The sequence below is a fragment of the Microtus oregoni genome, unplaced genomic scaffold (assembly GCF_018167655.1).
Source record: "Microtus oregoni isolate MIOR12 unplaced genomic scaffold, Mior012 000019F_ref0000042, whole genome shotgun sequence".
In the NCBI taxonomy this organism is placed as follows: Eukaryota; Metazoa; Chordata; class Mammalia; order Rodentia; family Cricetidae; genus Microtus; species Microtus oregoni.
Window position 1 is genome coordinate 4,323,703 of NW_024543078.1, and position 15,384 is coordinate 4,339,086.

At 57.2% G+C, this 15,384-nt stretch overlaps 1 protein-coding gene across 1 annotated transcript; it reads left to right on the forward strand.

Moving 5' to 3' along the window:
- The first annotated feature begins 609 nt into the window (after positions 1 to 609).
- On the forward strand, positions 610 to 14,752 carry Map2k2 (mitogen-activated protein kinase kinase 2). Its single transcript, XM_041669093.1, has 11 exons — positions 610 to 890; positions 2,551 to 2,761; positions 7,633 to 7,779; positions 10,022 to 10,099; positions 10,582 to 10,633; positions 10,741 to 10,865; positions 10,976 to 11,189; positions 12,428 to 12,492; positions 13,187 to 13,248; positions 13,778 to 13,823; positions 14,507 to 14,752. The coding sequence occupies exons 1-11, from the start codon at positions 799 to 801 to the stop codon at positions 14,615 to 14,617; spliced, it is 1,203 nt and encodes a 400-aa protein (XP_041525027.1). The 5' UTR covers positions 610 to 798; the 3' UTR covers positions 14,618 to 14,752.
- The last annotated feature ends 632 nt before the right edge of the window (positions 14,753 to 15,384 follow it).

Below are 15,384 nucleotides of genomic sequence, written 5' to 3' on the forward strand. Positions count from 1 at the left end.
GATTGGTGGGGGTGGGAGCGAAGCCCGGACAACACAGTAACTTCCAGGACAGTGTGAGGTACTGAGACCCTATCTTGAAATAAAAAACAAACAGGAAGTACGGTTTAGTGGGCAGCACTCTTGCCCATCGGACACGACGCCCACGACGCCCACACACCACAGAGCCAAGCAAGATGGCTCAGGCCTACCATCCGGACACTCGGGAGGATGAGGCAGGAGGATCAGAGGTTGAAAAGCCAGCTTCAACTACACAGTGACCGGGAAGCCAAGCCTAGCCTAGGAAAAACACTAAAACCAGACAAGCCTGACTTGATTGATATTGCTCACACGAGGTCTGGAATGTTACTGCTGGGCACTCCCTACACCCACACCCTGGAGCCCAGTTCTGGTGCAGCCCGTCCGTCAGCGCTCCTAATCCTGCCCCGCCCCTGCGACGCGTGCGCTGCCGCGCGTGGGAGCCGGCCGATCACACGTGCTCAGACGTAGCCCAGCGCCCGCCCTTTCTCCTGCAAGAGCAGGGGCGCAACAGCGCGCATGCACCTTAATTGAGGGCGGAGCCTCGCGGGGGACGATCTCGCGAGAACCCGGCCGGCAATCTCGTGGACGCCCCCTACTCCTCGGCCTCCCGGCTGCGGTGCAGCGTCAGCTTCGCTCGGCCTCGGCGGCGGTCCGCTCACCTCGGCTCCTCGAGCTCGGCCGCCCTCCGCCGCCCGCCTGCCTAGGCCGCAGCCCCTGGCTCGCGTCGCGCCGCCCCCTATGGGCCCCGGCTGAGGCGCCGCCGCCGGCCGCGGAGCCCTGATGCTGGCCCGGAGGAAGCCGGTCCTACCGGCGCTCACCATCAACCCCGCCATCGCGGAGGGCCCTTCCCCCACCAGCGAGGGCGCCTCCGAGTGAGTGGGCGTGGCCTCAGATGGAAGGGGGCGGGGCCAGAGGCTGGGGCTGTGGTCTGAGGGGAAAGTGCAGTGGACGGAGGGGAGAGGGGCGTGGCCTCTGAGGACCAGAACAAAGCCCCGTGGGGGCGGGGCCGGAGAGGTGAGGGGCGGGGCCTAAGGTGAGAGCCCTGTGGCCTGTGAGCTTAGAGGGGCGGGACCTGCGATGGGTGGGCGTGGCCGTAAGCACCCAGACTTAAGAAGAAAGGGTCCAAAGTAACCAAGGGGTCTGGAGATGGGGACAAGGGGCAGTGTCTGACAGGGTGGCTCTTCGTGTACACCTCTGTTGGGAAACTGAGGGGGCGGGTGAGCACGAGAGAAAGGCATGTGTGAGTGTGTTGGGGCCACGAAAGGGGGGGATGGAGAGGAGCATAAGAGGAGGCGGGGCAGTTGGAGACCCAAGAAGGGGGAAGGGATGTGACACCTGGAGGGTCCGGGAGAGCGAGGCTTTCCAGGTGCGAGTTGGGTGTGGTTAGAGTGTGACAGAGGAAAGGGCTGGCTAGCTCAGTCACATGAAGAGAGTGGAGCCTGCAGTGTCTGGCTGAAGTCCCAGGAGGCAGGAGGTCCTGGCTTGCAGGGGCCATGGTGACCTAGTGGGAAGTGGGCGGTGCCCTGAGAGGTAGGCAGGGGTAAGTGACTCACTGTGGTGGGGTGGGATGAGGGGTCCAGAAAGAGGATCATCAAAGAAGGTTGGGTATAAGGGTTTCCTGGGGGGAGAAGGGGAAGGCTGGGCTTCCTGGGGTGAGAGGGGTGTGTCCTAGGACAGGGTACCAGACCAGGGGATCCTCTGTAAGGAGAGCTGAGGTGAGGCCCTCCCTCTGTGGGAATATTGGCGTGACGGAAGGCCTCCCCACAGTACGCAGAGTGGGGACCGTGGCGTTACCTGAGAAGTAGGGTAGAGGGTCTTGGATGGCCTGGGGTGCTGGAGTTCTGGGAAAGGGTGTGGAGCTTTCCAGTCCTGAAGTCATAGTAAGGACATGAGGTGGGGGAAGAGCCTTGAGACCCGAGCCCGCAGTGACATCCTGGTGGTGCTGAGGATTCCCAGGGCTGGGTGCACCATACTAGGGCGCTCACTGTGTGTGGGAGAACAGGGTGGGGTGTTGGCTTGTTTGAGGGTACCACTTCCCCATGGGTGGAGACAAGTGGTGGGAACGAAGTTCTCTCAACTGTAAAAGCGGAGCCCGTGAGGCTGAGGCAGGCAGATCGCTAGTTCAAGCCAACTTCAGGCAAGTTCAGAGGCAGTCTGGGTAACTTGTAGACCCATCCTAAAAGAGTCCCTGCCTAGAATCCCCCAGAGGGGCTCGCAGAGGTCATGCCTAGTGTGGGAGGCCTCAGGTTTTGATAGCATAATCACACACAAAATTAAATCACAGGCATGACTGCTGTCACCTTAGTCTCCTGCCTCTTAGCCTGGTCCTTGGCTGCAAAGCTACTTGAGATTCCCTCAGCAAAGACCTGATGTGGTCTGGAAGTGTCGTGGGTTCTCTGGAGCAGCTTATCACGACGCCTCCATATCTGGGGATTCAGCCTCCATGTTTGATAACCTGTGTCCCTTTCCCACACGGAGTGCAAGCATGGGTTTTGGGTATTTGGCTTACCCTCTACTCCTGGGGCTCTGCAGGGCGAACCTGGTGGACCTGCAGAAGAAGCTGGAAGAGCTGGACCTGGATGAGCAGCAGAGGAAGCGGCTGGAGGCCTTCCTGACCCAGAAGGCCAAGGTTGGCGAACTCAAGGACGACGACTTTGAGAGGATCTCAGAGCTGGGTGCTGGCAATGGCGGCGTGGTCACTAAGGCCCAGCACAGGCCATCAGGCCTCATCATGGCCAGAAAGGTGAGGAGCTCAGGGTGGGTGCTCATGCATTCTTCAGCTTCTCGTCAGTCTTGTGATGGTAGGGCAGGGTCTCACTGTGTATCCCTGGCTGTCTTAGAACTTGCTATGTTAACCTGGAACTCACAGATTGCTCGCCCCTTCCACACTCTAGAGCTGAGGGTGTGGAGTATTGGGGAGTGCTGGCCTAGCATGCTCCAGACCCCAGGTGTTGTAGCAGGACTTCCCACGCCACCCAGGCTCTTCCTCACCCAAGACAAACCATCGCCAGGACTGGACTGTGAACTACTGACCGCTGGCTAGAAAACGGCCTCATGTGGAGTTCGTGTGTCAGTGTGGTAGCCTTGGCCCAGTGGGGCAACTGGACCTGGGTTCAGTTCCCAGCACCCATATGGTGGCTCGTGGCCGTGGTTGCAGGGATCTGACACCTGCACAGTACCACACATGCAGTCAGGCACCAGTGCACATGAAACAGCAACAAGCAAGAGTACAATGTCCTCCTCATCTGCGTGTGGCGTGCTGGGCCAACCTGGCTGCATAAGACCCTGCATGAGACTGAGCCAGTCCAGCACTCTGGTCTGCAGAGGAGCAGCGCTGGGGCCTGCACATGCGCACAGCAGGAGCGCTGGGGCCTCTGGAGCAGGGGGGTTAACCCAGGCCTCCAGACACCAGACAGACTCTGACTGCAGAGAATGAGCAAGTGCCTGTGACGCAGGGTCGGCCTCTATGTTACAGCCTCAGAGGAACCCTGAAGGACACTTTGGAGTGGTGTCCCTGCTTCCCACCTCCTGTTGATTGGATGAGGCCCACCCTGTCACCTTTTGGTCGCCTGCTTTTCTTTGTTTTGAAAGCACACAGCCTCTGCCTCACAGAGTGCCATTCCAGCACGAGGAGGCTGGTTCAAGAGCCTGCTGGGCCCCAGGGCTTCGGCTGCAGGATTCCAGCCAGCTGAAGAGGAACTGGCCTGCCTGCCAGGAGGCCCGTGAGGTGTGGAAAGGTGAGATAAGGATACAGCCAGTGGTGAGTTGCTGGGGAAACCGCATCTTCCCTGCCCGGGGTCTCTTGACCAGTATGCACTGCTGCACCCTGGAACCTCCTCCTGCTTCACACAGAGAACCGCTGTGGCACTCAGAGGGCAGCAGGGGACCCTGAAGAGGTGGCCCAAGTCCTTGTGGGGACCCAAAAGGTCCCTGACATCTGGATGCAGGTCACCTCTGTCTGGAGCCACTTTGAGAGTTGTCCACACTGCCCCTTGGCCAACATACCCTTCTCTGCCACTTGTGATTATCTGCTGTGATGGACCATACAGAAGACCCAATATGTCTGCACTCTCCACTTTGGCTTTCTGTGACTAGTCCCACCTCCAGTGACATCCTTGACCTACAGTCCCAGTCCCCTTGTGGCTTGGGCCAGGCAGGGTCAGTGGAACTCAAGTGGCGCTGTAACACACCTGGGTTGGAAGCAGCTTCTTCATGACAAGTGACTTTTCTGCCCAAAGCTTGTGTAACGCAGAGGCCACATCTCAGTGCCAGCTGCTCCCTGACAAGGGCAGATGTGCAGAGCTGGTGTGTGATTACCGGAAGCTGATGTTAGGCCTATGGCACAATGAGACTGCATTAGGGTTCCATGCTCTTGGAAACATCCATATTCCGTGGTCCAAGCTCTGCACCGGCTGTCAAGACATTTGTCAAAGGTGGGAGCCTCCTGAATCTATTGCACTGTAGGCTCCGCCCATCTTGCTGACTCTGCTTCTAATCACAGGAACCCTTTCATCTCATCTCCCTAGTGGAGGAGGATGGCCCTACTTAAGGGCTGTCCCCACTGCCAGCAGGGGACACACAGAGACAGTCAGGCTCGTACCAGAGGCAGTTCAGGTGTTTCCACACAGATCCAGGTCCCCTGGGAAGCTTCTGGGGCAGCAGTGATCTGAGTGCCCAGGACTGTGTTCAAGCTGCACAACAAGATGGCATCCTTACCTCCTAGTCATCACTGTCATTGCTGAGCAACCCCTCCGTGCCGGGAAGTAGCCCCAGTCCTGGCTCACCTACTTGGCAGCGGCTGCCATTGGGAGCTGGACATGAGTGGACGAGACGGTGGTAACACCTGCACCTGCTTCTCTTCAGGCTGGTGTTCCTGTGGGAACTGACTGTGCCGCCCTTGTTCCTGTCAGTGCACCTCTGATGTCACACAGGCACCTGACAACTGAGAGCCTCCCTCATCTGCGGCCGTACCCGACTCGGAAGGTCTGCTGCACCCTGGGTCTCTGCTCTGCATTCACTTCTAGCTCTCCCAAGGTTCTCAGAGCGGACCTGGACCCCCACAGGTCCTGGTCATGTGAGCACCAGGAGATGCAGGCCCACCACTGGAGTTCCTGGGACTGAGGCAGACAGCTTGGGCTTACCATGGTTGTGGGGTGAGCCAAGTCGGTGAAGCGTGGGAGGCAGAGCCAGCCTGGGCTACTCTTCTAGGCCTGCTTGAGCATTTGGGGTTCTGAAATGTTTGTGGTTCTCATGAGGGCTGCTCGTCCTTTGTGTGTAGAACACTTTCCACGTGTTGTGCCTGCTTCTGTAGTGACGTGGCTTCGAGGAAAGATCTTTCTTGTTTTGTTTTGTCCTTTTGAGACAGTATCTTGCTATGTAGCTGTGGTTGGTTATTTTAAAACTTGCTCTGCGGATCTCTGTGAGTTCGAGACCAGCCTGGTCTACAAGAGCTAGTGCCAGGACAGGCTCCAAAGCCACAGAGAAACCCTGTCTCAAAAAACCAAAAAAAAAAAAAAACTTGCTCTGTAGACCAGGCTGGCCCCAAACTCAGAGATCCACCTGCCTCTGCCTCCCGAGTGCTGGAATTGAAGGGACGGCATGGTTTTAACTTTTCAAAAGATAATAAACATGGAAAAGTGTGTCTGTGGGTGCCCAGAGGCGAGAAGAGGGCACTGGCTCCTCTGCAGTCCTCTGCAGGTAGAGTTCCATGTGGCTGTGAGTGGCTGCATGGGTGCCAGAAGCACCTCAGGACCCATGCAAGAGCAGGAAGTACTCTTAACCACTGAGCCGTCTCTGTTTTGAACCCCAGAGTGACTGTCTTGTTGGCTTCTGTTGAAATAGGCTGTGGGACAGCAGGCTCTGCCCAAGTCCCCAGATACAGGGGCCCCTGAATCAGAGTCTTTTCGGTGTGTGGGTGTGTGCTGGGATGCTCTCACTGCGTGACCCTGGGGAGGAGGGAGCATCACGAAGCATTCCTTTGGCCTGCTGGGATGACTGGCGGGGTGGTGCTGGGCACCCTTGTTGGGGTCAGCCTTAGTTAACAGATCTTTGCAGGACCTACAGGGACCACAAGGTCATGGGGGTACTTCCTAGGCATCTCCGCAATGGCTATGGCCACCAGAGTCACCCTCACCTGTCCTAAGCTCAGCTGGCTCCCTCAAGCTCCAGTGCCCCCCTCCTTTTTTTTTTTTTTTTTTTTTTTTTTTTTGGTTTTTTGAGACAGGGTTTCTCTGTGGTTTTGGAGCCTGTCCTGGAATTAGCTCTTGTAGACCAGGCTGGTCTCGAACTCACAGAGATCCACCTGCCTCTGCCTCCCAAGTGCTGGGATTAAAGGCAAGCGCCACCACCGCCCAGCTCATCCCTAGATGTCTCTTTGTCCCCTGCGAAAAGACCTCCCCAGTTTGCCCCACCACCCTGATTGCGGTTTCTGTGCTGGTCCACAGCGGGCATTTCTACCTCAGCCCATCTCTCCCCAACCTCTGACCCCTGCCTTGCCCATGCAGAGACTTCCTTTGTCTCTGGGCCATCCACGTGCCCTTGGCCTTCTGTGGAGCAGGGGAGTGCCTCGTTTTTCCTGATGCTGCCCCATGGGCCCTGGGGTGCCCTGTGGACCTTACAGGCTCCACGTGTGTTTCCTGATAAGCCACATCAGCTTCTGGTGGTGACACCTGGCCTCCCCTGGCAGATTTAGAGACTTGGGTATCTCCTTGTGGCTGATGTGCCTGGCCATGGCTGCTTGCCCTGAGCGCCAGGGTCCAGGCCTGTGCACTCTGGCTGCTCTCACAGCGCTCTGGACTCCTGGGAGGGTGGGAGGGCGAGTGGACCTGGCCTCTGAGCAGGAAGATAGGGTGCTGCTATTGCCTGGTGCATGGGGTAGCTTGGCTCACATGTGATTCACGTGAGCATGGTACATTTTCCCCCACAAGAATACAACAGTGACTTCCCCCCTTTTGTTTTTTTTGTTTTGTTTGTTTGTTTGATTTGTTGGTTTTTGGTTTTCCTGAGACCGGGTTTCTCTGTGTAACAATTCTGTCTGTTCCTGGAACTCACGCTGTAGCCAGGCTGGCCTCAAACTCATAATGATCCTCCTGCCTCTGCCTCCCAAGTGCTGGGATTAAAGGTATGTGCATCATGACCGCCTAGCTCTACTTCCCCCCCTCTTTTTAAAGAATTATTTATTTATTTATATGCCTGCGGGCCAGAAGAGGGCACCAGGTCTCATTACTGATGGTTGTGAGCCACCATGTGGTTGCTGGGAATTGAACTCAGGTCCTCTGGAAGAGCAGCCAGTGCTCTTAACCACTGAGCCACCTCTCCAGCCCTACTTTCCCTTTTTTGAATCTTCATTTTAAGCCAATTTTACTGAAAGACACCTATTTTAGACATTTCATTGAGTGTCAGCTGCCTCCTACTCATGGTGAATAATGTCCCAGTGTGTGGACAAGCGTGCTGTGTGCCCGTCATCCATCTGGGGACCTAGTCTTACCCACTCACTGAGAGCCCGTGTAGGCGATGTCCTCCCTCTCACAGGCACATGCCCGGGATTGGGTCTGTGGGGGCTTGGTGGCCAGAACACCCCTCCCTCCTCTGAGCAGCTGCCCTTCCTCCTTGCAGCTGATCCACCTGGAGATCAAGCCAGCTGTCCGCAACCAGATCATCCGGGAGCTGCAGGTGCTGCACGAGTGCAACTCGCCCTACATCGTGGGCTTCTACGGGGCCTTCTACAGCGACGGCGAGATCAGCATCTGCATGGAGCACATGGTGAGGCTCTGTCCCCACCTGCCAGGCAGTGTGTGTGCTGTGTCATTCATGCTCTTGAGATCCTGGGCAGTCTGTAGGGTGTGGTCCCCACACTAAGCCCGTGGGAAGTGGGTTCCTGCTCCAGTAGGTGTTTGTACTCTCTGGGCTGGTGAGAACACACTTAGGTAAGTGGCCCTCAGCTCTCTAGACTGTTACAGTCTGGGTCTTCAGGCTTGGGCGGGATGGAGGGTTGGGGGCAGTGAGAATCCTGCCCAGTCCCTGCTGAGCCAGGTACCAGACCTCTGAGATTCCCTTGCAAGGATTGGTGGCTGCTGTGGCCCCTGAGGTAGGCTGTCCTCACTTGGTATTAGGGGTGTGCACGCATGTACCCTGAGAACCTGTCACTCACAGGAGCATGCAGCTGTGGCCTCTGATGCAGCTCTGTAACTCCCATGTTATGGTGGCTCATATTCACAAGACCTTGGGAAGGGCACAACACCCGGCCCTAGCTGTGTCTATGTACTGAGGCCTGGCCCTGGGCTGACAGGACCTCTGGTCTCCACCCGCAGCTTGTGTACACAGAGAGCTTGTCCAGCCCCAGTTTGAGAGAAGGCTCCTGTGGGCAGAGCTGCTCGCCCCACACCTAGATACCAAGGAGAAGGGAAGGGAGAAGCTGGGTCCTGCTGTGCCCAATCCAAGACCACTTCCTACGAGGGCCACCTCTCAGAGGTCCTGCCCCCCACCACCACCACACTGCAGACCCAGCTGTTACTGTAGACAAGAAGCTGTGCGTGTCATTATTGCCGCACACCTGCTTGAAGCCCGCTGGAGAGTTGAAACTGTCCTTGCGGTGTGCGTGGCAGCTGCAGAGGGATGGAAGGCCCTGAAGGAACACCATGTCAGGGAAAGCTAAGGTTCCAGGACTCAGCCCTCAGCCTGACTTATCTGTGTTTGAGTCCCTCGAAGGAAAATGTGATTCTCTCTGATGTAGTTGGCATTTTCCTTGGGCAGTCCGTCAGCTCCTAAATAAAGACACAGAGACTTACCAGTTATGAATGCTCAGCCTTAGCTTAGGCTTGTCCCACTAATTCTTTTAACTCAATTTAACCTGTTTCTTTTATCTACGATTTGCAGTGGGGCTTTTTACCTTTCTTCCTTTCTGTATGTACTATTCTGTGGCTGGCTGAGTGGCCCCTGGTGGTCCCCCCTCCCCCCAAACCTAAATTCCTCCTCTTATTCAGTCTCTCTGCCTGAAACTCCCTCCTATACTTCTTCCTCACTATTGGCCATTCAGCTTTTTATTAGACCAGTCAGGTGCCTTAGGCAGGCAAGGTGAAACAGCAGCATGTCTTTCCATAATTAAACAAATACAACATAGACACATGTAACACATGCTTGCTTCGTTAGTAGATATTCTGCAACACTCTGATGGTGGCAGTCTCTAGAGCACTGGGCACGTGCAGGGACCAGCAGGCGGCATCTGCAGTTCCCTGTCTTGCTCTGGGACACTATGATCAGGCTGTGATCATCTAAACTCACTCCCAGGGACTTTGAGCCATGCCTGGGGATGTGTGTAACTGTCACGCTAGGGGAGCTCAGGTGTCGAGTCAGGGACAGGCCTCAACAACACCCTGCAGGGCCCAGGGTGGGCTAACAGAAGCCTTGGCCCCCTCAGTCGGCAGCGGCCTGTTCTTTCCGGTGTCCAGCCAGCGTCACCTCCAATCTCCCAGTTCATAGCGACAGAGCATAGGGCTCCAGTGACCCAAGACCCAGTCGCACAGGTCCACCTGGTGATAGTCTACCTGTCGTTCAGCAGCTTCAGAGATGGCCAGGTCTTCTGCGTCTGCCTTGTGTGTCCCACTGAGCACTGGGGAGGCAGGGGAATATACACGGGGCTCGGGAGCACAGGAAGGGGCCCGTTTTAACTTCATTTTCTGACGTCCTGTTTTCCTGTGTCAATTTGGAAATGCACGTAGGTGTGACAACCTGGCAGTGACTGCCCAGTGTCCCGGCCCAGCTAGAGTCAGGGCCATGTCCTGGGTCTGAGAACCAGCCAGGGCAGATGACTGTGAGCCAGGCCTGTCCCATCCTGCCCACCATTTTCCCTCGCTGTCCTGGTGTGAGGAGCTGGCTCTTGACAGAGGTTCGGGGTTCTGCAGCCTCCCATATCATATGCCTGCTTAAGCGCCTGCGGAGAGTGCAGGCTGCTGGTGGTTGGGTTTCTTGACAAGGCAGGTTCCTCAGCTGCTGTCTCTGCATGCAGGATGGTGGCTCGCTGGATCAGGTTCTGAAGGAGGCCAAGCGGATCCCTGAGGACATCTTGGGGAAGGTCAGCATTGCGGTGAGTTCTCCAGCTGCTGTTGCTCCGACAGCAGCCTCTCCCTGAGAGACTAAGCAGGTCATGTCCTAATCCACTTGGGGTCCTCTGCTCTCCCCTCCATGACTACACCGAGCTGAGTGTGGTGGCATGCACCCACCTAGCGTTCAGAAGCCAGGGGCAGCCTGATCTATGTAGCGAGTTCCAGGTCAGCTAGGGTTACAGAAAAAATTCCAGGCCTGGTACCACACACCTGTCATCTCAACAGTTGAAGGGCCAAGGCAGGAGGATTGCAGTGAGTTTGAGGCTACCCTCCACCCTGGACTTTCAAATACAGACAGTGACCATGTGCTTGCCAAGGATGGCTATGAGGGGCTTGGGGCCTTAATGTGTCACCCACCTGCCATGGCTTGGGAGGTTTATCACAGCCCAGAGCTGGTGCCATTGGCACAGAAGCTACCCAGGTCTGACCCAACTGGTGGGTCACCATGCTGTCTTCCCTGCAGGTGCTCCGGGGCCTGGCATACCTGCGCGAGAAGCACCAGATCATGCACAGAGGTGAGTGGGTCCAGGCTTGTGTGGGCAGGGCCTGGGCACAGAGGTGAGTAGGTCCAGGCTTGTGTGGGCAGGGCCTGGGCACAGCCTCACCCCGGTACTCTCTCTAGACGTGAAGCCCTCCAACATTCTGGTGAACTCTCGAGGCGAGATCAAGTTGTGCGACTTCGGGGTGAGCGGCCAGCTGATTGACTCCATGGCCAACTCATTTGTGGGGACGCGCTCCTACATGTCTGTGAGTGTCCTGGCCCCCCTGCACATCCTCACCGGGGTCCATATGTGGTTGTGTGCATGGCCCCTGTCTGGTTTTGCCAACCCCAGCTCTGTCCCTGTCTCCTCCGACAGCCAGAGCGGCTGCAGGGCACGCATTACTCTGTGCAGTCAGACATCTGGAGCATGGGACTGTCGCTGGTGGAGCTGGCCATCGGAAGGTACCCCATTCCCCCACCTGATGCCAAGGAATTAGAGGCCAGCTTTGGTCGGCCTGTGGTCGATGGCGCAGATGGAGAGCCCCATAGTGTCTCACCGCGGCCCAGGCCGCCCGGACGCCCCATCAGCGGTATGGGACAGGGCAGCTAGCTGGGGAGGGACGGGTAGGGGACCAGCTGCTGCTCTCCTGTCCCTTGGCCAGGGCAGGCTGTAGTCGCAGTCCTCAGACTCCTCGGCTTCCTGGGGACAGAGCTGCAGGCAGCAAGCGCCTCGTCAGCTGCCCAGGGCAGCCACACCTGTTGTTGCCAGCTGAAAGGCCCGGAACTCCACTCTGAGTCAGGCCTTGGCCAGCTGCTAGGTTTCCCAGCATTTCCTCGTGAAACTGTGTAAATGGGGGCTGGGGTGCAAAAGGAGCCAGCCATTGCCTGCAGCCTGCCCCTCAACCCAGTGCCATCCCGGTGCTGGGGCCTCCACTGGCACAGGAAGGGCAGACCAGTTGCCAGGAGTCCTGGGGATTCAGTCCAGCCCTTTGAGTGGCCACCTTGGCCACTGAGGGTCAGGGACAGAGTCCTAGTGTGGGGATGGAGCCTCTGCAGAGCACTGGGTGCTGGAATAGCAACTTCTCGGGTGTGCGTGTCTTTGTGACTGCTGAAACAGGACAGGCACTGAGCCTGTCTTCCTGAAGGCCCTGCTGCCCCTGCTCCCTCTAGCTGGTTCTAGAACATGCGACCACTCCTAAAGGAGGTCATACTCTTATGTGTGCTGTCTCCCGGCCCCAGTCACCTTTGGACCTTTTCGGTGCCATGGTCTTACTAAGCACAATGTTTGGGAGGTCCCCACATATGGCTGGACCTGCTTGGTGGGCGGTGTGTGATTCTTGTGCCCTTAATGAGCCCCTCCCCACCCTGTGCTCGCTGGCTGTTTACCCTTACCCTGGATTGCAGGCCATGCTCCTCAGCTAACCCCTTCTTGATGGTACCAGGGGTCCCAGTCCCCTGGTGAGCTGGGGTGGTGACAACAGGCCAGCTCCCTGGCCAGCACCTTCCCTGCCTAAGTCCCAAAGCAGCACCCTATGACAGGATGGGCAAACAACGCAGTTCAGCTGCTGGCCACCAGGGCCTTGGGCAAGGGTCACCACCCGCCAGCCTCCTGTTCCAGGTCCTCAGCAGCTGCTCTGTAAGGTCACATCAGTGTCCTTGCTTGGTCACCAGACCCTCCCCCACCTGCCAGGCCTGCAGAAGCCGGGGCTGCGACTGAGGGACTGGAAGCATCCCCAGCCTGTACAAGTGCAGGGGTGAGGCCAGACAGGGCCACCCTTTAAGTTTTGTCTCCCACCCCCAGTTATCTGTTCTTTGTCCTGCCAAGTAGGTCATGGGATGGACAGCCGACCTGCCATGGCCATCTTTGAATTGCTGGACTACATCGTGAATGAGGTGTGTGCTCCTGGGCTTCGGGCACTTTGCTCGGGGAGTCAGCTGTGGATGGGAGGGAACTGTCGCCCTGCTGTTGGCACTGCTGTGGCCATCTCCATAGAAAGAGGGTGGAGGCCATGGAAGAGCTCCTGCCTAGAATCCCCCAGTGAGGGTGAGGGGCTGGATTAGCTCCTCCGTGTTCCCTCCTCCTCCTCTGGGAAGTTGCTGCCCTCCCTCATATTTGGGCTCAGAGAGCTCCTAAGGCAGGCTAGCTTCTAACCAGACTAAGGCAGGGACATTGAGTTTAGTCACATAGTGACTTCCAGGTAAATCTTGGCTACAATACGAGACCCTAACTCAGAAGCATAAACAGCGGATAATGGAACAAAAACTCCAAGCAGGTCTCTAGAAAGGACAAGGTCTAGGAACACTGGCAGACATGAGCTTTGGACCCTGCTTGCCTGCTGTGTCTGAGCCTGGGTGGGGATGTGGCTTGTGACAGGATGGCCACTGTTCCTGGCTTTGACTCCAGTTCAGCCAGCACTTCTCCCAGGAAGTCCTGGAGCCACCCTTCACAGGAAGGACTCAGCCTTTGCACAGGGTGTCCCTGCCCGCCTACTTGATAGTGTTGAGAAGCTGAACTACAGGAACCCAGCACAGTGAGGGAGTGGCCAGCATCCCTGCAGACCCCAGTGACCCTTCCCTTCCTCCACAGCCGCCTCCCAAACTGCCCAGCGGTGTGTTCAGCTCGGACTTCCAGGAGTTTGTGAACAAATGGTGAGGTGGGCCCAGGGGTGGTGAGGCAGCCGCAGTCCACTGTGCTGTCAGGGACACATGTCCCCACACCTGGGGGCATAGACACAGCTCTCACCCAGTGGATATCTGGGGGGTCAGCCAAGCCGTTTGATCCCCAACCATTGAAGTATGGTCAGTTGTGGTGAGGTATTTCCCAAGCACAGTGGCCAGCTGCTTGTGTGCTGGGCAGTAGAGTTGCCAGCCCTTTGCCTTCGCTAGTTCATTAAAAACTTAGCTAACTTAGCTATAGCCGGGCAGTGGTGGCGCACGCCTTTAATCCCAGCACTCGGAGGCAGAGGCAGGTGGATCTCTGGGAGTTTGAGGACAGCCTGGTCTACAGAGCTAGTTCCAGGACAGCTAGGTTGTTACCTAGAGAACCGAGAACCGTCTTGAAAAAGAAAAATGAAAATCAGGGGCTACTGGTGGGCAGACCCCCACCCACCCACACCCACCCCTTAGAACGCCTAAGCGTAGTCTGCTGAGTGACTTTCGTATCTTATCCCCGTGCTAGCCTCATTAAGAACCCAGCGGAGAGGGCGGATCTGAAGATGCTGATGGTGAGTGGAGGTGCCTGAAGCCTGGGGTCTGATGGCCCTGAGGCTGGCATTGTCTGTACGTGAATTGTCTGTCTGTGTCTCTAGGCCTACGCCCTGGAAGGCCCCTCCCCCAGGGTGGGACTTAGGACAGACCTCAGCACCCCCACTGGACAGGCCTAATCTGAGTTAAGCTCCATCTGTCTATTTCTTAGGCTCCTGAGAAAGAAAACGGTGCTGGTTATGGGTGTGTGCACCCCTGCCCACTCCAGAGATGGACGCAGGCCTCATAGCTGGGTGTGGTGGCGCATGCCTGCCATGCCAGCCTAGGGAACTCAGCTCATGCACACACCTTTCTGGCACTCAGGGAGTTTAGGCTCTAGGATCAGAATTTGAAGGTCGTCTTTGACTACATAGACATGTAGTTAACGTGGACCATGTTTGACTCTGGAGAGAGAGAGAGAGAGAGAGAGAGAGAGAGAGAGAGAGATAGATATCCAAGATGGAGCAGTAGGGTGGCCTTGCCCCCTGTGACCAGGCTGTGTGCTTCTATGTCCTATCTCACCCAAACTACCGCGTGAAGGGCGTGGCCATCCTGCCCCAGCACACCCTCAGCCAGCCTTGGAGATGAGCCACTGTACAGGCCAGGGACACCCACCTGAACAGGGCTGGGGTCCGGGCCCTGACTGGCACCTCCTCTCTTTCAGAACCATGCCTTCATCAAGCGCTCGGAGGGGGAGGAGGTGGACTTCGCAGGCTGGCTGTGCCGAACCCTGCGGCTGAAGCAGCCCAGCACACCCACGCGCACCGCAGTGTGACTGCCATTGCCCAGCAGCCTCTGTGCCCTTGTCCCTGTCAGCACGGTGGCCGCCTCTGGGGACAGTGAAGCTGTGTGTTGTGCAGGGGACCTGCTTCCTGCGTCTGAAAACCAAACAAATGGAGAGAGAAAGCTGCCCCTGTGCTCTTGGCCCATTGCTCGCTCTCTGCGCTCGCTCGCTCATGGGGTGGGAGAAGGCAGGCGGGGCCTCCTTCCCAGAAAGGGTATGGGAGCAGGGTTGCCTTCTGTGCCCTGTGCTGAGCTGTTGGAGCGCCGTGCACAGAAAGTGCCCTGCTGCGCTTGGGCAGAGACCCCAGCCAGTCTTGGCGGCCCTGTCACCCCTGCCCACCCACCAAGCAGAGTCAAACTCAGCCCCAGTGGGCTGTGAGAAAAGTGGAGAGGCCTCTTCTAGTTCCCACAGCTGCGGCTGAGCACGCCTTCCACGTGCAGAGGTCACACGTGCTGACGTGGACTTAGACCCAGAGCCGGCACTGTAGAAGTGCTGGAACTTGGGATCCACAAAAGTCCTGAAGCGGGTTCTGTCTTCCACCAACACTGCTGTGGTCCTGCCCAGCTCAGCTGCAGAGCCCCCAATTGCTAGGAATGGGACACCCCGAGAGGGGCCAAGAAACAGGGAGTATACAGTACAAAGGGGGATGGGACATCCCTCCACCTCACTGCTGTGAATCTTGTGGGAAGGCTAAGGCAGGAGGATGGCACGTTCTAGGCTAGCCTGGGTTCCGTAGTGAGAGCACACCAGGAATTGGG